Source organism: Alosa sapidissima, chromosome 19 (assembly GCF_018492685.1).
Source record: "Alosa sapidissima isolate fAloSap1 chromosome 19, fAloSap1.pri, whole genome shotgun sequence".
NCBI lineage: Eukaryota > Metazoa > Chordata > Actinopteri > Clupeiformes > Clupeidae > Alosa > Alosa sapidissima.
Genome location: NC_055975.1, coordinates 1,351,238 through 1,376,237, shown reverse-complemented (window position 1 = coordinate 1,376,237; position 25,000 = coordinate 1,351,238). Strand labels below are relative to the sequence as shown.

The 25,000-nt window shown below is 43.4% G+C and overlaps 1 protein-coding gene across 3 annotated transcripts in view; it reads left to right on the top strand.

Annotated features, from left to right (window-relative positions):
* pacrg (PARK2 co-regulated) overlaps nucleotides 1–25,000 on the top strand; it is a 204,136-nt gene that overhangs the window by 81,816 nt on the left and 97,320 nt on the right. For all 3 annotated transcript variants that reach the window (XM_042072611.1, XM_042072612.1, XM_042072613.1), the window contains exons 3-4: nucleotides 13,241–13,412; nucleotides 20,080–20,229. In XM_042072611.1, coding sequence (XP_041928545.1) covers nucleotides 13,241–13,412; nucleotides 20,080–20,229 — 322 coding nt within the window. The remainder of the gene's footprint in view (nucleotides 1–13,240; nucleotides 13,413–20,079; nucleotides 20,230–25,000) is intronic.

Here is a 25,000-nt window from a genome sequence, read left to right as displayed (position 1 = left end):
GTTGCAATCAGCGTTCCAGCTCTGGTCTGATCCGAGTGAATATCTGGCATGTCAGAGTTTGTCTTGCAGTGTGAGCAGTCAAACATACAGAGGGGCAAATTCTCCCATGTGCGTAAGTAAAAAAAAAGCGCGCAACTAAGCACTTTTTAGCCTGCGCGCATTCTGCCCTTGACTTAATCCTGTCATTTACGCGCCATGGAGGCAGTTGCTTGCTTTGGGAGAGGTACTCCAAAATCTGGGCGTTTCTTATGTTAACAACTCATTCAGCGCATTTTGCCACGTGCTTTTTCAGCTAAGCGCTTCTGATGACTCTATTAAGGTTGAGCGCCACTACAAGGTGAGACAGCATATTGCTTGATGCTGGCAGTAGGCTACATGTTCAAAGAACTTTGCAAAATCAAATTTTGTGCTTAACGTGCCGAAATGTCATCATGTTTTTCCCCATTATAGTGTAACAAGGTGGCATATTTCCTGACGTTACTTGAGGCCACATTATTAAACAGAAAAACATAAAGGTTATAACATTCGCTTAATTTCATCATCCCATAGCCGACTGGGTGATATGGCCTAAAAAAATATCTTTTTTTTTCACATAAACCTCGATAAATCGATTTTTTGCCCAGCCTACCTGCTTTGTTTGAATCTGTCATTTTATTTCCAACTTCTCCAAAGTCATCCATACACTTGCGCAGACGCCTGCACAACTGTTGTGCCTCAATAATCGTTCATATTCTCTTGTCTCTGATTTGTTTCTAATGGTGGCTGGTATTGTTATGCCAGTCTCTCATACTGTATTAGACGCTGCAGGTGTTAGTCTATGAATGGGTGAATGGGAGAATTTGGCCCAGAGTGACCACAGTTGCATCACCTATCACATATCATATGCGACTGAAAAAAGAACGTCTTCACAGCTATACACTGACAGCCTGATGTAATTGCGAACGCAGAGTAAACAGCGCCATTGCCAGACCGCAGAAAGTGCACACTGCTTCTTAATTTTACGTGCTATTTATCATACCTGTAGCTCATCGGGTAATCAACACCTTTCTCTGTCCTCTACCATAATTTGCGGTGCCCACAACTGAATGGCATAATTCTATCACAAGCGGCTTTGTCTTTCAACGTTTCTCTTATTGACGCATTTAACCACAATTTGGATTGCACCTGCTTTTAAAAAGTGGAAATCTTTCAATGCAAAATAAACGTGTGCTTTCACAGGCAGTTTTATACATGAGAAATACATAATTAGGCGCATTTTACACTACTCCTCCCATGTTTTTACACAAAACTTCTACTTGCCCCCTGACCCTCCCATAAATGCATATGTATGACACAGAAAAGCTCAACTTGCCATTCTCCGCTCCTGCGACAGGCAGTCTGCGGTTTTAAACGCACAAGAAATTACGCCTCAAGTCAGCGCCAATGTGTTAGTAAGCTTACATCTGGCCCTGAGGTTATTGTCCACCTTAGTCCCTCTCTGGTCAACTTCTCTCTTAATACATGCTTCTGTGCTACTTTTGTCCTTTGTTATCTTGTTCTGTCTTCTTCTCTCCTCTTTCACTTTTCTCCTCTCCCCTCCTCCTCATTTCATCTCCTCTAGTCTTCTCTTTTCTTCACCCCTCTCTTCTCATCTCCTCTTCTCTTACATCCTATGCCTTCTCTGTACAGTAGGTAAGGCATGTCTCTGCTTGACTCCCTGTCTGCCGAGCTCTGCTGCTGTGCAGTGGTGTGTTTGTGTTTGTGTTTGGAGGGTGGAAGTGTACAGGGTGAGGTGGAGTCTCATCGGCCCCGACTATGTCTCGTCTCTCAGCAGTCAGCAGCTCTGCCTGCGTGGCTCCAGCCATGTGCCCCCTTTCATTAGTGTGCAGCAGCCACCGCAGCTGAGCTAGAGTAGCACCAGGTGGTGTCTGGCAGAGGCAGACGAGGAAGCAAGGGAGTACAGAGAGTGTGTGTGAAAGAGAGAGAGAGGCTCAGTGGCAGGCGTTTTTCACACTGGATTAGGCCATAAGATCGAGTGTGTTGACGTTAAGAGTATCCAAACACCATTCAGATATGAGCTTGAGGAGCACCAGGTGGCATTTGGGGAGAAAGCGAGAAATACAGAAATAAGGTCACATCAAGGGATTTTATTAGATGTTGTGTGTGTATCTATAAGTGTGTGTGTGTGTGTGTGTGTGTGCATTGTCTGTAGAATCCCCCCACACACACATACCACACACACACAACATCTAGCCTAATAAACTCACAAACATGCACACACTTTTACAGGCACAAACACACACACACACACACACACACACACACACATTGTACACACATCCCCTGCATCTCCTTTGTGTGTGTGGCTGCTCGGTGATGTACCTGTACACCATTCATAACAGAGACAGTAGCGGCAGCCAGGTGCCCTTTGGAGGAAAAGACACCCCAAATTGAAAAATAAGTTTTTGTTTGCCCACTTTTAAAAATGCAGGTCGACGGTGTTGTTCAGCACCTCATCACCCTGGAAGCCACAGCAACCAATCCCCACCCTCTCCCTCCAGTTGGACAAGGAGCCCTGGAGGCTCTGTGATGCTCCACTGTGCAAGAGACTAGTAACAGTGTTGTTCAGATTGGAGGCCTAAGGAGGAGGTGGAAACAGACATGGAGGAGGTTGATTGTTTGGAAAGCAATGTTTGACAGCACGTCCAGGGCCTAAATTTCACTGCGGTATTGCGGGTATTGTGCATAATTTGTTCAAATCCCGCAACTCTAGCCATCATAATGCGAGAAATTCCCGCATACACTTTACAGCCTGTCTGATGACGTTATTCTATTCTGTGGGGCTATTGACCAGACGGATCAACTAGCCTACCGAGTTGAATTGAACATAGAACGCAGACGCAGACACACAGAACCACTTTGCGCTTGCCATGCCCTCCCCTCCCCTCCCCTCCTCATGTCCTCACTCTCTCCTCTACGACCACGAAGATGTTCATTGAAAGTATCGTTCAGAGGTTACGACCTTTACGTCATGCAAACATGTACTGCTGGCTAAAACGTAAGCCTACTTGCATATGTGAAGTTTCACCCGATAAGAGGAAAGCATCTGAATCCGATTCCAACAGCGCAAACAGCAGTGCGAGTCATGCAGTTAGCAATCCGCAGGATCCCTCAGGTAGCGACAATGTTACACAGGGGAAACAGCCCAAAGACAAGTTCCAGCCTAACTGGCTCAAAATATATCCTTGGCTCGATTTTCACGACGGTGTAATGAGCTGTTCAGATTGCAAAATGTATGGCCCTGTGCCTTTTACCAGCCGATGTTACTGTATAAATGTTGTTTTCAAGTTAAATAGTTGTCAACAAATGTTGTTGTCAAGTTAAATAGCCTACACAAGATTAAAAGTTCATGAATTCTAAGGGCAGTTTGGTTCTTTTCTTTTTTCAAATGAAAAGGTAAGACACATGAGAGAAAGTAAAAAAAACTGTATAAAGAACCTAAAAGAAGAGACCTAGAGAACTGTAATTTTAGTACAGAGAATCCCTTAAATTGGTGTGGGTGCTCAAAGAAAATACCTGATAAAGGCAACCCCCCTCCTCCCCCCAAATTGTGTAAATCCCCCCTACATGAAGAACCTAAGGGGGGAATTCCCCCCCATTTTGAAAAATGAAATTTAAGCCCTGACGTCTGACCAACCCTTAATTGGTCCGCTTTTAATTGACCACTTGTGAACAATAATGAGTCCCATCACCCTTAGTTACTGTTGCTGTGCACTACTTCTAATTATTTGACTCTAGATTCTCAGGGTGCTCTCATCTCTAATGCTCGGAGCCTGAGATCCATGAGGGGATAGAGCGACCAATGCTAAGTAGGGCTTGGAGACCAATCAGCAGCCAGCCAATCAATACTCAGACGGGGATGTTTGGGTTTTTAGCCCCAGGCAGCTGATTAGGGTTTCCATAGATGACCTCTGGCGATGGTACTCCCTGACCTTTGACCCCCAATTGGGTTATACCTTGCTTCGTTCTATGACAGGCCTTAGTACTCTGTCTAATTAGTGAAGGCCCTTGCCTCTCTGCTCAGTCACCGCTCACACCAGGAGGACTGGTGGTTGAGGAGGCTGGCCTGGTTCATCACAGGGTCAGATTGGCCTATTGGACAGCCCTGTCCAATACCTCATCCCTCCTCTCTATCATCCCATTTCTCCTGAATAAATTCTCTTTGTTCTCTCATTTCTGTTATTTGCTCAGGACTGCTAGCCACATTGGTAGAAGCTGCCCTCACTGGCATGTGTGTTTGTGTGCGTGTGTGTGAGAGAGAGAAAGAGAGATAGAGAGACTGGTAGGGTTGGCAGTCCCAGAGTGTCATCCTTCCATCCATCCCTCTGCACATATTTGCTTTTCTTCTCGTCTCCGGCTGTCTGACTCACAATGATGATCTTGACCAAGCTGGAAAAAGGTCAAGGTTAGCCAGCAAATTGCCTCAAAGCAATCAGCCTTGTCTTTGAGCTAACAGTGCGCGCTCCCTAGCTCTCTGAGTCTGTGTTTACCCACGAGATGAGTGCGGCTGTGTCGGGGGGTGGGTAGGGGTGTGTGTGTGTGGCAACTTTGATGTTCTCGCTCTGAGGGGAATGGGGGGGTTGGAGGGGGTGTAAGGGGGGGGGGGGGGGGGGGGGGGACCAGGGACTTCAAAGTGCCTGCCACAGCATCTCAGTGACATTTGGGCTCAGGCCAGGAGAATGCAGTTGGGAGATGGAGTGTTGCTCTCTCTCTCTCTCTCTCTCTCTCTGTGTCTCTCTCTCTCCATATTGCTGCGTGTGTGTGTCTGTGTGTGTGTGTGTGTGTGTGTGTTTGTATTGGGGGGTTGGGTGCTCAAGACCCTTTTGCGGCACAGAGGCTGTTTGCTCGCGTTCAGACGGGATTTGCTGTCATTACTCTGAACAGAATCCCTGAGCCAACAGTACAGTCAGGCTGCCGCGCCAGTCTCTCTCTCTCTCTCTCACACGCACACACACACACACACACACACACACACACACACACACACACACACACACACACACACACACACACACGAACACATGTTTGGACCTTCCCTCTGCATTCTTCAGCAGATATCACCTGGCACCTTGAGGAGGGGACTACAAAGCTGTTTTGAGTTGGCATGCCAACCTGAATACAGTCACACCACTGCACTCTGTGATGTGTCAACCCTTCAGTGCATATGATACATACATGCATTCATACATATGCAGACATAGATTTATGCAGTCCTTTCAGTTGAGCAAAGTCTAAAGGCCTCCGCACATAGATGCCGACATGAGTGTGGCACACTGCTGTAGAAGTTCGATTACATTGGATTCCATTGTTTTCAATAAAACCCCGCACACCAGCGTCCAACATTACCACTACACCGTGTCGATTACGATTCAGTTCTACTTTTGTCGGCACCTCTCAACAAAATCCACTGTTTACCGAATGCTTTTCAGTTAAACATTTTAGTGGAGGGAATAAGCTCATATACTGTATAAAAGGTATTGTGCATTTTATGACAATGCATGACATTTTATTCAATGTTTCTAGAGACTGTAAACTTCATTTTTTAGATGTGGAGCCACTTGAGATTTGACCTCTGGAACCAGGCAGACTCATTATTCTGCAAGTCAGACTTATACATTATTATTAAATGGAATATTTACTTGGCAACATTCTTATACAACCCGAATTCCAAAAAAGTTGTGATGCTTTGTAATGTGAAAGAAAAATAATGATTCACAAATCATATCAACACTATGTTTAATTGAGAATAGTTCAAAGACAACATATAAATGGGTAGATGACAAATAGCAGAATTCAGACTGTCCATGTGTCACACACTTATAAAAAATGGCAATTGTTAAGAATTGATATGGAAATGTTGTAGGTCTGGTAGGTTCAAGTTCTGTCATATTTATTTATTGGATTTTTATTTCACTTTTGACTTAAAATAATCATCCAAACATAAAAAATGTCATATGGTGTGACTGTCCACCATGTGTGCGAACTTCCTAAAAAGAGTGTATATCCATAAAAAGTATAATTACTTTAAAGTTTTACCATGCATATAAAATAATTGGATGTTTTTTACAACCACAGAAAGTTTTGATGTTTATGCATGCTGTCCAACTAAGTTATAATCAAATATGTTTTGTCCATAAAATGGTTGTCATATGGCGTGACACTATATAGTATATTTTGACCGGGCATTCATTTGGACATTATTATTGGGAAGAGGACCCTGCTTAATCAGGAAGTAACAATAGAATGTCAGGAGTAATTGGCATGGTCAAGAAGCGAGTTCTGCTTTTTGGATTTTTATATAAAAAGCTTTGAATTGGACATCATCAATCGTGGCCAAATTTTAGTGTCTTATGGTGTGACATCATTTGCCTAAAAAGTAGCTATTTTCCACACATATTCTTCATGAATTCTTAAAAAGCACTGCTGCCATGTGGTCAGTTGCATGCTAAATAATAGTTAGCTGTATTTAACTGTCTAGAAAATTAGCTTAACTGTCAAAATGTCATATAGTGTGACGCTGCATCATATGGTGTGACAGCTTTTTTCAAGTCACACTATATGACATTTCTGTCACACCCTATGACCAAATTGCATTTTTACATAAAAGTTCTTGTAAAAACATTATTTAAATTCAGATATTATATGTTTTTTGTTAAATCTGTGATAATTGGGAAAAAAAATGTATCTGTACAATTCATATTTCTCATACTTTTTTCTTTTATGTTACCATGCCATGTAAGTTTAAAAAATAAATACTAAACTTTCATCTATTTTGCTGTTACACGCATACACCATTCATACAGTGACTTCAAAATTCATTGTTAATGATTTTATTGTCATTAAAAACCCTGTTTTGCTCTGACACATGGTGGAGTGGTGCAGTTCATCATATGGCGTGACACCATGTCATTTGGTGTGACATTAAATAATGTCACAAAAAAGACTTTATAATTGAAAAATCATTAAAACATCAATAGCACACAAAGGAAATGGTATCTGCAAGAACCTCAAGAATTTTGAGTGAGTTCTTACAAGAAATATTAGAATTAAGCTAAAATATCTGGTTACACTTAGGAGCATTCTCCACCTTGACAAAATAACTTGTTAAATTTTAGGTTTTTCTTCTAAATATTCACAAGGAAATGTTGCATATCAAAGCAAACGTGATTAAAATGTACAGTGACATAAATTAAAGTAGAAAAAAGTATCTAATTTTCATTTTATTTCAAATTATTTTCACATCACACCATATGACAATTTTAGGCACTAACATGACAAATTGACATATAAATATATATTTCACTTTTTTTTTTGGAAAAAAAAAATATATTAGTCAGGTTTAGAGATACAGCAACACATATAAACACTTTTTAGGGATGATATTTGAAGTTTTTTTAAATTCCTTTTTTCAGGCTTATTTGTCATCCACCCAAATGCAGTTGTTTACTCAATTCCAGACATACACGTCCATGCCGGATTAGCGATTGTATTTGTGTGCTTGTGTTTTAGTGACATTGAAAATGGGCTTCAGTGGCCTCTTGGCCAGACGGACCTGATGAGCAAATCCCCAATTTGCCGAAAGTTCTTATGGATATTCCCAGGATACTTTTGAACCTCAGGTGGACTGCATTAAAACCAATTTTTCTGTAAATAAAATTATTCTATGGGCTCAGGAAAACTCCTGACAACCATTCATTGTTTATGAGCACAGTTTAATGCTCCATTCACAAACTCTTCTATGCAAAGAAGAAATTTAGTCATGATACATACATTTTACCATCTTATCTGAGCCTGAGGTAATCAAAATGTGGAATTATTTTTGGAAATCATGGACTCCTGGGCTAAAGAGGAGAGGTACTATTCAACTATCCAACAAATTCAACTATAGTGCTAAGTTCAAAACCCAGCATCCATGACGATGTGGAGGTGCATTAGTGCCTATGACATGGCCATTTTGCACATCTGGCAAGGCACAATCAATTCTGAATGTACACAGATTTTGAGCAACATATACTGTCATCCACATAATGTCTTTTCAAGGAATACCTTGAATATGTCACAATTAATTCTGCACATATTTCTACAGTAATTTCAATTCAATTTCAATTTAATTTGATTTAAAGAGCACCAAAACTTTACACATGTCTCATGGCGCTTTACAGAGCGTTAGACAATCAGAGAAAAGAAAAGAAGGCCCATGGGTAACAGGGGTGAGGAAAAACTCCCTAGAATTGGAGATACATATACAGTAGGAAGAAACCTTGAGCAGATCCACGACTCAAGGGCCTGACCCATCTGCCTAGGGTCAGCTCCAGAACAGTAAGGTCTGTATACATGATAAATGCATAAGTTAATCAGATGTAGAGAATAGAACATGGTGTTTAAGGCCACCTGAGGTGTATGTTACAAGAGGTGGGATGGTTACTTATCCGGTATGATAATGCATTAATCATATTTAGTGTCAGAAAGTTCAAATAGTCCAGTGTAAGAAATGGAATTGTCCAGGGGGATTAGGAGTTGTCATAGGGCAAGTGGTGAGTCGCTAGGCAGTACGGGCCAGGAATCCAGGTACAGTAATAGGCGATGATGGGGCAGTCGTAAGGGTGGGACTTCAGGTGAGATACAGTATACAGTATTGTATATGTGGAGAATGTATGATCCTTTGTCCTTTGGTAAGGGGTTTGCTTAAGGGTGTTGCACAGAATACCTTAAATGATTTCCTTAGTTAAGGGAAAACGTTAAGGGATTTACTGCTTTGACAGGGATTTTCCGGCATGAAAATTCTATAGTTTCCACGGAGATTGTACTAGCTGGCTAGTAGGCGATGCCGTTAGTTAACAACCCACCGAACACAGGGTCTGTTCGAAACGGATGATTGCTGCCTCCCTCCCTACATAGAGAGCTGTCTCACTAGACATGACTTGCATCTTTTAAAAATGATGGCTTAAATCGTGTTTTAAGGGGAAATCTTAACTTAAGGTACTTCATGCAACTGGGCCCAGGTGATAAAATGGCCTGTCTGTAGTCCAGACCTGTCTAATTGGGGGCATCATGGAATGAAAAACAATACAATTTCTCTTCTTCAACAGTTGATATGGTGTCTTTGAATTGGTCTCAATTAAATATAGGGTTGACATGATTTGTAAATCAAAGCATTTTTTTTATTCACATTTCACCAAGCGTCCTAACTTTTTTCAGAATTAACATATTACAGAAGTTGTCCGCCATGATGGATGTTTATACCTGGTTGCTATGGTTACATTTGCACCTGGAATGGCCAGACTGGTATTCCAGGAATAATGTGGCATCAGGGCAACAGCTGAGGACAAAATAAGCATTTCTATTGGAATAAAACTGCATATTTGTGAACATGTACATTATTGTAATGGAGAATAATGGGGGGAAATTTGATGATGATGTCATTGATCCCCAGAGGTCACCAGAGGTCAGATACAAAATGGCTCCACGTCTGAAATTAAACCATAAAGTGCACAATTGTTATGTTTATCAGCCTAACTATTTCAGCGCTGGTGTGTGTGGGCAAGTGACAGGGCACTCATGTCAGTACCTGTATACCGAGCGCTTAAGGCTACATTTACACTGTTAAATCTGACCCAATTCTGATAGGTGGCACAGTTGTTAGCTTAGTTCACAAAATACTTCGGAAATTAAAGTAAACAGAAATAGTCTATAATGCAAGCTTGTATTATTATTTTGTACCTTTGCCCTGTCGTCTGTATGTTTGCTTTCATTTTGGTGACCAAACTCTTGTGCACATGTGGGTTGTCTCAAGTGTTAAGCATAATAGTGAGCCATGTAAACACAGCTATCTGATATGGGTCACTTTAAGTAGATAACAGGCCATCAAAAAAATTGGATATAGGCAAAAACAATTGGATACTCAACAGGACAGCAACACATGCACACTCACCGGCATTCAGCAGCACTAACATCCCAGTTAAAAATTGACACTTCATTCACGATCATGGTGAATGGTGAAATGTAAGTACAACTGCAGCCGCTTGGGGGCAGCATAGTCCGCTGTGGAGTTCCACGGTCGAACCAGACGGCGCATTCGACAGCAAGGGCTGTGATTGGCCGAGTTTTCAGTGCGTTTCTCTGTGTTTTTAGCAGCCCCTGCAACATGCTAGTCCACTGTAGCCTAAGCCTTGTACATAATGTTAAACATAGTTTTGGATTCAGTGGCAAGATTTCTTGATTGTACAGTGTCTGTCTCTCAGTAATGTTTTAAAATGAGAGTTTCGTCAGCTGGCAGTAGGCTACTTTGTCGGTAGTCATGAGAAGTTCGCTTGCTAACAGAACATAAATATGCTGCCCAGAAACCTTGTGAATAGTTCTGATTTTTTTTACTACACTAACGAGGTTGAAATATAGACTTTGCCTACAGCATCTCCTTAACAGTAATGTTAACAAAATGACAGCATTCAAATGACAAAGAAAAACGAATTCGGTCACTCAAGACTGTGCCACAGCAACCAGTGTAGGCTACAGTCCTACCCAATAGGCCTACTCGAAGCAGATAGCGTTGTCTGACGGTCGAGTGGGTTAATGCACGTATTTCCAGAACAGGTCTGCAACTTTCAGGTAGTTCTGAGTTCGAATCTAGGCAGGAGCAGAGCCATATAAAGGCCTAGGCCTATTGTTATCATTTTTTGCAAGGTGTTGCTCCTGGCAATACTTTAAGACGTTTGGTGATTAATTGATAGCTGTTTTTGGGACACGTTAAACGTTCTTTATAATGAGCGCATCCGGGGAGTAAAACGACTGTTACGCGCTGTTACAACTGTAGGCTACAATGATTGCAATACAAAAATATGTGTGTGTTAGTTTAGTTAGTTTTGTGATGTTTTGCACTTTTGCTTCATGTGTTTTCAGGTTTGAGGGCTTTTTTGGCAAGATTGACCTTGGTTAGACTCTGCATATGTTATTTCTCCGTATGGAAAATAAAGTAAATTTTCGACACACGTCTGTGTATTAGTTCAATAACAAGTGTTGCTTGTTAAAACATGTGACTAGTGAAACTCAAATGATTTTAGAAATATTTAGCCAAAGCCAAAAAGTGTTAGAGAGAAGGAGAGACGCCGGTGCAGCTCAGATGTCTTCTTAATTTTCTTTATTCTTTAGTAAAAGGTGCAGAACATTATTAAACTTTGACTAACGTTTCGATGTTCGTTAGTCAAAAACATCGACACATCGAAATGTTGGTCAAAGTTTAATAATGTTCTGCACCTTTTACTTCTTAAAGAAAATTAAGAAGACATCTGAGCTGCACCGGCGTCTCTCCTCTCTAAAATATCTGTCCTGGCCTGGTTGCAACGGATTGTGGCCAAACGACAGAAGCACGGAGAACCCTCCTTTGTCTACCAAAAAGTGTTACTTTGTGCCCCGCGCTCCCCCACTGCTTGTGAAAGAAGGGGATGGGGGAGGGGGGCTTAACGTGAAAAAGCTTAATGTCACAAAACGGCAACGAGTCGTTTTAGGCTGTAGCAGTCAGCCTGCTCATCTTAGCAACACACAAATACACTCACAAACTCACACTGACACACGCATTCACACACTTTAAACAACATCGAGCAAGCTAGCATAAGAGTGATAAGCATATGTGTGTAACAATGTAGTAATCTCTTGCAGCAGAGTAGGCACAGTGAGTCTCCTGCATGTGTGTGTGTGTGTGTGTGTGTGTGTGTGTGTGTTGGTGTTACATGTCCAGTGAACATAGGGCAGGTGTTAATGCGAAGGCCGCACGCCTGCCTGTCACATGTCTCAATGTCATGACTCCATGGCAGTTTGGCGCTGGTGCCAGAGCTATCTGTGTGTGTGTGTGTGTGTGTGTGTGTGTGTGTTTGTGCGTGTGTGTGTGTGTGTGTGTGTGCGTGTGTGTGTGTGTGTGTTTGTGTGTGCGTGGGGGTCACAGGACACTGTAGGGGGTCTAGAGACTCACAGCTGGGGCTGAGATGCCTTCCGGGGGGAGTTAATTTAAGGACAAGCACAGTAGGACGAGGTCACTTAAACATGCAAGATGCCAGAGCCGCCACCACCTCTCCCCCCAACACACACACACACACACACACACACACACACACACACACACACACACACACACACACATACACACACACACACACACACACACATACACACACACATTCACTGGCCCCCACCACAGTGCCTCTTTTTACCCTCCGCTCCACCCAAGTCTTACCCCATTCCCGAGAGCCACTCACCTAGATAACAGATAAAATGCCTTTCGTGGAAATGTCTTTATTTAGACTGAGTGTTACTGATTGGGTTGCACTCTGAATGGGTGTCAGCTTTCAGCATGACGCCAGTTTGTGACGCCCGGATTTTTCCGACCACCATTTCAATAACAGACTTCCTGACATGCCAGCGACATTAGCTGGCACTGGTTCTGGGATGTAGCAGTAAACTCACACCACAGCGCTGTTTATTCCTGTCAGGATTGGCAGTAAAATTATTTCCTCTCCTCGGTAAATGCTGGAGACTTAGTGCTGTGAGGCTGTCAGGAGGGAAATCGAAGGCGATGCACGGAGAAATATGGCTGGCGAAACTGCTGATGCCATTGCTCGAGAAGCTAACTGTTTGTCGTTGTAATGTAAACATTCAGAATCACAATGGGCAATTATGTACGAGCCGGCGACGCTACACATTACTCACAACAAAGCTAGCTCGGGCAACCTGAACGCAGTCATTTAATGCACAAGGAGTCTGAGAGTGTACACATGTGTGTGCGTGTGTGTGTGTGTGTGTGCATTAGTGAGTGTGTAGTGTGTTAGTTACAGCAGCCATTACCCACCCTGCCCTCCTCCCCCCATCCAGCACGTCCAGAGCTATGTTTCCAGTTTATTACTGATTCATTGCGGCTGCTCAGGCTTGACGACATGGGCAGCTCATGGAGGAAGCTTGACAGATGTGCTATTAGTCAATAATGTAGAACTACTCGGCTGGGGCCTGCCTGCCTGTCTGAAATGCATTATCTCCTCACACTACATGATGAATAATGGAGCTACCACGCCATCAGAGGTCATTCACTGATACGGTGTGACACATGGCTGGTCCAGTCATGTTGACACACCCCAAGTGTGTGTGTGCTGTCTTTCCGGGGGTATTGACTGTGTGTGTGTGTGTGTGTGTGTATGTGTGTGTGTGTGTGTTGTATCAGGTGGAGATTGAGAAGCTGGACTACCACCACTACCTGCCTCTGTTCTTCGATGGGCTGTGTGAGACGGGCCACCCTTATGAGTTCTTCGCCCGACAGGGGGTCCACGACATGCTGGAGCATGGGGGCACCAAGATCCTGCCCGTTATCCCCCAGCTCATCATCCCCATCAAGAGTGAGTCTCACACACAAACACAGAGAGAGAGAGAGACAGATATACACACACATACGCACACACCTACACACAAACACAGGCTCTCACTCTCGTGTTGGTCCACATCCGGTAATGCAGAGTAAGAGGTGGAGAGGGTTAGCTCTGGCAGTGCAGGCCTGCTGCATAAACTGTGTATGACCGAGTCCAGTTCTCCGACTGGCACCAGCTTATCCTGCTGGTGCAGACCCCCAGCACATGCCACCGTCCAGATGGAACACACTCTGAGCACACCCACGGCTGGACAGCGACACTTTCACCCAGTCTGCTTTTCTACTGAATTTAGCTATTCTATTTTGGCAAGCAAGTTTTGACTGTCTTTAATGGTTGATGAAATTGCACAATTGGTATTTCAGCAAAAAGATTACAATGTGCAATGTACTGAAAAAGTAATGCTTGTTATAACAGCAAAATTGAATGGAATAGCGTGTTTTAGTTTGAAAGGCTGTCAATCCAAAGGTAGCGGAAAAGGTCCATACTGTATAATGTTGTTCTTGTTAAGGTAGGCATGGCTCAACAAAGAGTGGGCCTCTTTTCTTTACTTCAAGCAGTGATCGAAAGTAAAGTTTGAACCAAAGGACACCGATCTGGCACTCCTCCAGAAAGGACACTTTGCTGGACACCTTTGTGTGGAATACTGAAGCATGAGGATCACAAAGCTGGAGGAAGCACTCGTCAGCCGTTAGCACCTCGTTCATGTGACTCCACGTGTATGTGTGCAACAGTACAGACATGTCACACTCAGAGGTCAATGATTACTGCAAAAATAAAGATAAAAGTTTGAGTTTAGATAAAAGATATCTTAAAGTTTAGATAAAAGATATCTTGAGTTTAGATAAAAGACTGACGGCACATAGGTGCTAGTCTGACAAAGTCTGTGACACAAATACTACTATACTCTGTTTACATGTTTGTATGAGTTAGTATAGTAAGTATAAGTATATGTACTCTTTTGATCCTGTGAGGGAAATTTGGTCTCTGCATTTATCCCAATCCGTGAATTAGTGAAACACACACAGCACACAGTGTACACACAGTGAGGTGAAGCACACACTAATCCCGGCGCAGTGAGCTGCCTGCATCAACAGCGGCACTCGGGGAGCAGTGAGGGGTTAGGTGCCTTGATCAAGGTCACTTCAGCCGTGCCTACTGGTCGGGATTCAAACCGGCACCCTCCAGTTACAGGTCCGAAGTGCTAACCAGTAGGCCACGGCTGCCCCAAACACACGGCTAGTGTGTGTGAGAGCATATAGTTGGGTATGTTAGAGAGAATACTAGTGTGTGTGTGTAAGAGACTTTGCTTGAAACGGAAGGGAGTTTACTGTACTTTCTCAGTTCCTGATTGGTTGATGATGAAGAAGCAGGCATGTCAATATCACTTCTGTCTTGCTAGCCAATTAAAATCAAGGAAGAGGAGGGTCCCTACACTGTCAACAATGTTAGTAGTGGCAGAGGAAAACTCAGTCAGCCATGCCCTATGTGTCTAAATATTAAATGACTACTGCAAACCGAATGCAAATTACAAAGCCTAGAGAGGACCTATTCTATTGTAATGGAAAATTAGCTCCTTTTGTCTGTCATCATTATTCTCTCTCACATACTCAACTATATGCTCTCACACACACTACTAGTCTCTCTCACATAGCCAATTATATGCTCACACACACACTTCCATACTCTCTCACATACCCACCTATATTCTCACACACACTGCTATACTCTCTTACATACACAACAATGTTCTCTCACACACACTTCTAGTCTCTCTCACATACACAATTATATACTCACACACACACTTCTATACTCTCTCACATGCCCAACTATATTCTCACACACACTACTATACTCTCTCATACACAAATGTAAACAGAGTATTAGAGTATTTATGTGTGAGTACAGTGATGTGTATGTGAGGTTATGATAGTGTGTGTATGACCAAGTATGAATTATTTCCTAAGCAGCCCCTCATACTAACACACACACACACACACACACACACACACACACACACACACACACACACACACACACACACACACACACACAGACACACACTCATACACATGCACACACACAACCCACAAACTGCTAATGTGTGCAAGCAGACCCATAGACCCACACATGTGTATATCCAGACCACACACACACACACGTACACACACACACACACACAGACACACACACACACATACACACACACACACACACACACACACACACACACACACACACAAACACACACAGACACAGAAATACTTTATAGTGTAACAGGAGCCAGGACTGTTATTTTCAAAGCGCAGGCTTTTCAACTGGCGCCCAATGAGGGGAACTGGGCACTAGGCCGATTTGGGTCCACTCTCAGTGAGGGAGGGGACAGTGGGCAAAACAGCCAACACAAGACCACACACACGCACACACACACACAAATAAATATTGAGGGAGTCCAGAAACAAACTGTACTGAGCAGAACTGAGAACAAAGTGTGTATGTGTGTGTGTGTATGTTATGGCTGGCTTGTAGGCCGCAATATAAAAAAGAGGAGGCAGACAACACTTTAACCCAAAAGTGATAGTTTATTCATCAAAAGCCAAACATAATGTCTAGGGGATATATGTATGGATGCGAGTTTGCATATGTGAGTGAGTAGGAGAAGTGTGCTCTGGAAGGGAGAGTGTGCAGGGGATCGTAACAGTGTGTGTGTGTGTGTGTATGTGTGTGTCTGTTTCAAGTTGTGAGTCTATACTATCCCTTTCCCCCATTGCTGATGTGTTTTCCCCCCATATTTTTCTTTTCTCTGTTTTAATAGTTTTAATGACTAATTGATTTCATCTTAGAGAGTCTGATTGCAGACCAACCATGCGTTTAGCTGTGTTACAACACCTTGAAGCAGAGCGGATCAATGTACATTCCCCCGATTGGTAAATTATTTCCCCCCAACATATGCTCATCATCTATTGATTGACAAATCATAAATGTAATCTACTAATATATTTGTACGGTAATAAAGAATCATGTATCACATACATGGTGTTGTCCCCAACACACACACACACACACACACACACACACACACACACACAGTCTGATGTAATAGCTATCACTTAAACTTCCAATGCCACCTCATGTCATTTGCCTTGCACGGCGAGCCGTCACAGATGATTGGCTCGTTATGAAAGCCCACACCTAGCTGTGGTAATGGAATTTTAAATGGCCTCCGCTTTATTAGAAAAAGAAGGAAAATAAAAAGGCGGCCAAAGCCTGTGGTCCATGTCCTTGTTGCCGATTAATTACATTTGAATGCCGCCGAGAGGTGAGGGGAGGAGAGACGGCGCAGGGGAAGGAATTAAAAAAAGGAAGAGAAAAAGAGAGAGCAAGTCCGTTGTGATATGAAAGGCAGAAAAGTTTCTGACGTTAATTTCATCCTGGTTCCGGGTGCTTATCAGCGGCACATGCTCCGAGGTGGTGCCGGGTTATCGGACCGCATGAATATTGACGACGACTCCAGGTGACCTGGCAAAAATAACACAATCCACCACCTAGGGCCCCACATAGGGCGGCAGGCTCGCTCAGATAGCCTCCAACCCCATGCAGAGGGCTCTAACATTATCACACAATGAACCAACCAGCCACCATCCCTCAAAATGCGCGCACACACACACACACACACACACACACACACACACACACACACACACATACGCAAAAACTCCACTGAGGAGGTGCATGAACATGCTGCAGTCGACATTAAAGCAGTATCAAATGGCAAATCTCAGGAGGAGATGTCTGCTATATGGAGAAGAGTGAGTAGAACTCACTCAACTATAAATACACAGTTTATGAATGATATGAAACACTAAATAACTTTTATTGGAATAAAAAATCTATCATGCTACAAGTTTCTCAGTCTGGTATGCTACAAGCTTCTCGGTCTAGTATGCTACAAGCTTCTCAGTCTGGTTTGCCTTGTCAGTGGTACAGCAATATCTTTGCTCTTTTCTCCTTGGCTCTCTTTTCCTTGGCTTGACTCTTCTGACCTCTCTTCTTTCTCCTCTTCTCTTATCCCCCTTTCTTTTCCTTGCAGCTCTGTCAGCTCTTGGTTTATTTGAAGCAGATTCTGCCCCTGTCTTCATCAGGCCCTAACATTTGTTCCCGACGCTGAAAATGAAACTTTCATTAGAGAGAAACTGAGATCGAGGGCTTAGGTAGACTTGCAGCAGAGTAGATGGAAGAGAGGAATGGGGGAGGTGTGGGTGGGTGGATAGGGAGCGCTCCTTGTTTTCTTTGTGCCACTTTCGGACTGATATTTATACTGTACCTGCAGTTTAACAAATGCAATTGCGAAAGAATCTGTCAAATGTCAGGCCTTTGAATAAATAATCTGCAACATCCTAAGTGGTTCTGACGCAAATACACCTGAACACTCCTACTCGCCCTAACAGCCCCCACCCCCAGCGCTGATGACGGGGGCTGGCTCGTTGGGGGGTGGCTGCTCCCCTCCCGCACACCAGCAGGTGAAGGATGAATAATTGAGTGCTCCCCCGCTGTCCCAAATGTCACACCTCGGGAAAATAGTTTGCTGTTTGCGCTAATTAGAATTCCATTGTTTGTGATGTATGTGTTTAAGCACCTGCGCCAGTCGCCGGCAGGGTGCCCCCTCTAAGGACCACCACTGTTTGAAGGGCCCAGCGAGGCCAGTGAGTGTTCTGGTGCTGGAGTAATGAATGTGTGTGTGTGTGTGTGTGTGTGTGAGTGTGTGTGTGTGTGTGTGTGTGTGTAAGTGTGAGTGTGTGTGTGTGTGTGTGTGTAGACAAACAAGAGAGTCAGATCAGGATAACTCGCACACCAAATACAGCCGATTTAATTAAGTAGACTTAATTAATTAAAAAAAGAAAGTTGTGAAAAGGGCAGTCTTGCACTGATGATGGAGATCAGTATGTGAGTTCATTCTGATCTGACTGTAGTACTTCTAACTGAAACTACTGCACCCACATGGTCTTGGTTTGGGGCGCAACACCCAGATGACTCTTGGACACACGAGAGAATGGCTCAAAAGGAGAGTTTGTTGAGAGCACTGTGACCCCTCTTTGCACAGTCAGTGTATGTGTGAGAGAGTTGGTGCTCAGTATGTATGTGTTGTGTTTGATGCCTGTGCTGTGCAAATGTTTACCACTGTGCAGCATGTCACCATTCTTGTTGGATGTGTAGTGGAATGGCCTGGTGTGGTTAGACTGATATCTGTGCTACAGCTGAATAGTGACTGTAAGTACAAGGCTGTGGGTGATGTCATGCCATCTACCATAGCACCACCATGTCTGTCAGATGCCCCCTTTCAGATGGCTTGCTGTGTGTGTGTGTGTGTGTGTGTTGGAGACAACCCCATAGATGTGATACATGATTCTTTATTACTGCACAGAGATAGTATATCAGTAATATTGGTGATGAGCATATGTTGGGGGGGAAATAGTTTCCCAACCATGCATATGGAGACATTTTCATGGAGCTGAATGCACAGGAAATATTAAAGCACCCATAACTGCTCCATCCCCACCCCTCTCATGCATGCACGCACTCACACACACACACAGTGCAGTATTGCACTCACACAAATACTGTCACACACACTCTCTCTCACACACACACACACACACACACCGTACTCTATCTTTCTGTCTCACTCTTCCAAGACATTTGTATTTCTTCCTTTACTTTTAGAGCCTGCATCATTTCTCTCTCTCTTTCTTCCTCTCTCTCTCCTTCCCTTTTCTTCCCCGATCAGCGGGAGCCAGAGTAAAGTGCAGCTGTCGGCCAAATTGCCTTCTGATTGGCTCTTACTTAGTCTCTTCTCCCTCGCTGCACCTCAACTCTCTGATTGCAGCCAGCCATTTAGAGTCAGAGCCCGGCTCCACCATTGATTTAGGGTGGAAGGTAAGGCATGACTTGGGCGAGTCGGTGTGTGTGTGTGTGTGTGTGTGTGTGTGTGTGTGTGTGTGTGTGTGTGTGTGTGTGTGTGTGTGTGTATGCGCATGTGGTTATGGATGTGTGTGCGTGTATGTGTGGTGTGGGAGAGTGTATAGGGTGGATGGATGGGGATGGATGTCGTAGAGGCTGGGTGATTGTGTGTGCTCGTGCATGCCTCAGCCCTGATTTGCTTTAATATATAAGGGATTATTCTTATCACTCAGGCCTAAGTGCTCCAGGATGGAGGGACTGAATGGCTTATTCCCAATCAGGCATATTCTCTCTCAGTGTGTGTGTGTGTGTGTGTGTGTGTGTGTGTGTGTGTGTGTGTGTGTGTATGTGTGTGTGTGTGTGTGTGTGTGTGTGTGTGTGTGTGTGTGTGTGTGTGTGTGTGTATGTGTAAGGGTGTTTTAATGACTCACTGGAGAGGAGCAGCCATTTTGCCATAGAAAGCAGTCAACTCTGGACCAGAACTGCTAGTATTGTGCTAGTGTTTGTCGAACAGAGCTTCTCTCTGAGCTTCTTTGAGAATTGAAACATTTTGGTGGTGAAACCAGCCTTTCTCTGCTCTTTTGAATGCACCTCATCACATCAGGGCCAGGTCAACACCTGAGTCACCAATTATTGTTTGCCCTCTAACCTTTCACCCCTGCCCCCTGTGCCCCTGCAGATGCGCTGAACACACGGAACCGTCAGGTGATCTGCACCACGCTGAAAGTGCTGCAGCACCTGGTGGTGTCGGGAGACATGGTGGGGGAGGCGCTGGTGCCATACTACAGGCAGATCCTACCCATCCTCAACATCTTTAAGAACATGAACAGTAAGTACAGCACGTGTGCACACACACACACACACACACACACACACACACACACACACAGGCAGATCCTGCTCGTCCTCAACATCTTCAAGAACATAAAGAGAGTGAGTACTGCACATGGTCCATCATACACATACTGTACACAGACACACACATACACACACACACACACACACACACACACACACACACACACACACACACACACACACACACAGGCAGATCTTGCTCGTCCTCAACATCTCTTTAAGAACATGCAGAGTGAGTACTGCACATGGTCCATCATGCACACACACACACACACACACACACACACATATCCTTTAAACATAAACATGAACCACAATTATACATCACACAAGAACATGATCTGCAATTACAAATCAAAACAGTGAATATAGCTATACCATACATGCACCATCATACCATACATGCACATACATTAACATCTATAAAACATGAACCTCAACAACACCTGCAAAAACATCAGCCCAGGCTGATGAAAAAAAAATAGAACTGTATATCTTGCACTGTATAAAAAACAAGTGGACCTCACATTCCACCAAAGGTACAAGAACATGCTTACTTTTGAATGCAAGACAACCAGATGACTAACTTCCTACCGTTTCCATTGAGTGAATTCAACTTTCAAGGTGATTTTCATCAGATGGTCACACATCCATCTTGTTCAGCAAGGATCAAGCCAGGCGGGAGTTGAGGGATAAACATTTCCATGGCAACGGTGATCTCTACCAATCAAAGGCTCTGCTTTTACACATTAAGATTTTGTGTAGTGTAGTGCTTTAATGTGAAATCGCGAACAAAACACATTTTTCTCAAAACAAGATAGATCCCCTGTGAATTTTTGCTGTCTATATGAGCATATACAATTGCTTATGTCATAGCTGGTTTTAAGTCTACCATGGGCGGTTAAGATTTTATTGCTTATACTCCAGTTGTCAATGGAGACATTTTTATTAAATTCTTACTTCCGGAATCAGCGGTGGGCAGGACAGCTCTATTGTCACCCAACCTTCGACACTCAACCCAGCCCTGTACACTATATAGTACACACACTCATGTACAGTCAAACGTGCCTTACACACATACCTTGTTTACCGTAATTGTGGCCAAGCTATGACCTTATAGGCCTTTTATGGGCACCTCATCGCTGCTACACACACGCACATAGCAGGTGTCTCTTAGGAGAGCTGACCTTGCCATCCTCACAAGTCCAACTCGGACACCGGCTGCCTTGCGCTGTGTGACTGGCATCCAATAGCATCAGATAGTCCCATCAGGTGTACGTCAGGCCTTTGTGAGACAAAAAAGAAAAGATTTGTCAGCGCGGCAACAGTGACGTTGCATTAATCTGCCAGAGTGATGGGGATGGGACTTAAATGCTAGCTCTAGCAGCAGGGAACACAAGTCTTCACCCTCCCAATCAATATCCCTCTTGAATCTTTTGTCTTCTTAATTCTGTTGCTATATTATTGGTAGCCATATTTTTTTGTTTTGTTTAGTTTAGTCCTTTTTTCAGAGAGAGAGAGCAGGGAAAGAAAGCATGCTTTATTAGTATAGCGTGTTCTATGCAAATCTTCTGATCAAATTCTGATTTCCCGGTAGGCGTCTCGTCCACACTGGAAGAAGTGTATTGTGCCACTCTGTCTCTTTCTTTTCCTCTTTTACTCTCTCTGTCTCTGACCTACTGTACCTTTTCCTCCTGTCTTTCTCTAGTCTGCTATCAAAGTGGATGTCCGCCGCGACGAGTTCCGCTGCCTTGGTTGTTATCCATGTTATTTTTTCTGTTAGAGTGTTAAGGGGAGACTCTCTTTGGCTATTTGGAAGCCATGCACTGTACTGATCTAATTGTGATTAGAGGTTGACTCCTGACATGGCAGAGACTAACAAAAATATGCATACATCCACAAACATACAACATCCTGCACAGATGGCTAGAGAAAAAGACAATACACACCTATTCATTCAAAAACATACCACCAAAGCACACACACACACTCACACACACACACACACACACACACACTGATAGTATATTTTTACTACCATATTTCTCTTAAGACTCAATCAGGACGATGCAAGATCAGGATCCAGGCTTTATTCTTTTCAATGAGGGGCCAGTGGCCCTCAAGGGAGAGAAGTACATGTTTGTTTCACCCCATCCTGGATTTCACCAGATTCTCAGTATTCTCTGACTGCTCTGACTATACAGAAACAGTCTACTAACTTTATGTTACAAACAAAAGAAGGAGTGACCTCTAGGTCCAACCCAGTTTGAATATGCAATAGAAAGGGAGGATGAGGATTAGGCCTTCATCAGGTCTGGTCAGCTTCTATTGTCTTTTGATTAAAACTACCCCCTTTCCTGGAAAGTTCCTCAGAGGCCTGGACACAGACGTCTACAAACAATCTACAAACATTAACATTTCACACCTGGTGATAGGCAAAGGCCTCTAGACAAGCTTTCATTGAATTCAAGGATAAACAAAGGATGCTTGCATACAGACCAGAGATACACACAGGGTACACATGGGTACACAAATCACAGATGACCATAAGAAGTACGCAGTGTACATTTACAGAAATGAGGCTGATTCACAACACTTTCAACACACACACACACACACACACACACACACACACACACACACACACACACACACACACATACATGCCTGTCCGCACACACGCTTGCGCTGTGGGGCCCTCTCCTGCCTTTGAGTGGCTCCCTGAAATAGCATCTGTGTGCAGGCTGTGTGGGAGGTGAGAAGCTCACACTGAGCCACAGATCTGCCACCTGATGCTGAAGCTAGAACGGTAGTGTGGCGCTGACAGTAATGGGCTCAACATGCTTCTGCGTCAACTCCACAGCGTAGCTACGCCGCCACTCCTACAGCGTTGTGACCCTGTTATGGTTCTGCGTTGGGTTGCTTTGCATCGTGGTGCATTTCAACGTCACCTGTGTCTGTGTTGCTCACCACCGAAACAATAGACTGTATGACCGAAATGGTACTCAGAATGGCAAACCCCATAGACTGTTGTGCCAAAATATTAATCTTATTTGTTTGGCCTTTTCTTGCTTAGCTTTTGTACAAAGTATCCAGTAAAATCCATTGACCTAGTTACTGTAACCAGCAAATAAGTCTGAGGTTATTTGCGAGGTGTCTGCCAGCTAGTTTAAGTTATGGTAGCAAGCGAACTTTAGCACAACTGCCCACAAAGTATTTCTTGCTGGCGAAGTGCTTAATTTCAAAACGTTATTGACATATAGACACTTTACAAACGGATAACCCCATCATTGTAACCAAAATATGTCTGAGTTTATTTGCAAAGCTTATGTCAGTGAACTAGCATGTTGCTAACTCCCCACCACAGTAGGCTGCTTGAAACACCGACTATCAACACATAGGACAAGTTGACCAATCACAGTCCTTGCGGTCTGCGTCGCCTCGAAGCATAAAATAGGCTTAACAGGAGCTTACATGAACCTGTGCCACTGAACTGGTGAATAGGTACTAGTATGTGCTAGAGTAGTTGTGTTTGCAAGCTGGTTTGTGTGACTGGATTAGTCAAATGGTTTGCGGCAGCTTTATACAGTAAACTATGGTAGCTATGTTTCCAAGCTGATTTGTTCACTGTTATAGTCTGTGTCAGTGCCTGGGTTAATCGGCAAAATACCTGTATCTGTGTGTATGTGTTGGGGGTGGGGGGCTGTACTCAAGACTACTTGAAGACAAGTCAAGACCGAGTCAAAAGACGTTGGAGTCCAAGACAAGAGTCCAAGATGAGAGAGATAGAGTCGAGATCGAGAGAAAAATAAATAAATAATGATCCTCGCCATTTACTTACGTATGTACAATTTATATCTACTTTTTTTACACTGTTAGGTCATACTGTTATAGCATTGCCACTTCAAAAAATTAGTTTGGAAGTCATTTGATAATAGGTGGCCAAAGCCATTATAAATGGATTTTGAACTAATTTATTTTTTCAAACATTTATTTTTCTAAACATGGTCACTTGATCAATAATTTTGTTTTAGATTTGTGATATAGAAAAAGTACCATTATTTCCCGTCTATTAACCAAGATTTATACATTGATTTTGATAAATTTCGTCAGCTTTGAGTCAGGGGTAAGCTACAGTGGGCGTTGCTTTCAAATGGCCACTTCAGTCGCGCATTACGCGGCGTGAAGCTGCGTGAAACTTTAGTACCACTTTCAGCCACTGTGCGTCGCTCTGCCACTGTACATCGCTCTGTCAGTAGCCTGTCTGCCGCCCCTTCTGAAAAAGCAGGAGGCTAACGTTAAACATAATTGTTGCCGAGAGGAATCCCAGCCTACGAATTCAATAACAAAATAAATCATGCATAATTAAACATTACCTCGATTAAGGCTACTTGGGTATGGCTTAAGGCTTGACTACACGGTGGTAACGAAAATCGAAATCTGCTTTGATAGCCTACCGGTGCCGGCTCCACAAAATGAAAAAAATATCTTAATTTGCTGTCTGCGTAATTGTCAGTGTTGGGGGTAACGCAACTACACAAATCAAAACAGTGAAATTACGGGTGAAATTACAGTTTTTCTCGATTGCTTTTACCTGCTTAAGTAAACTAGAACCCACTTGGTCTTCATTACTACTTTCTTTGCACAGCAGAAGTCATCTCTTGCGAATGTGTTCACACATTTTCATTGGGTTCACACATTTCTCACACCCTTTTGCAAAACAGTTAACACAGATGTCATTC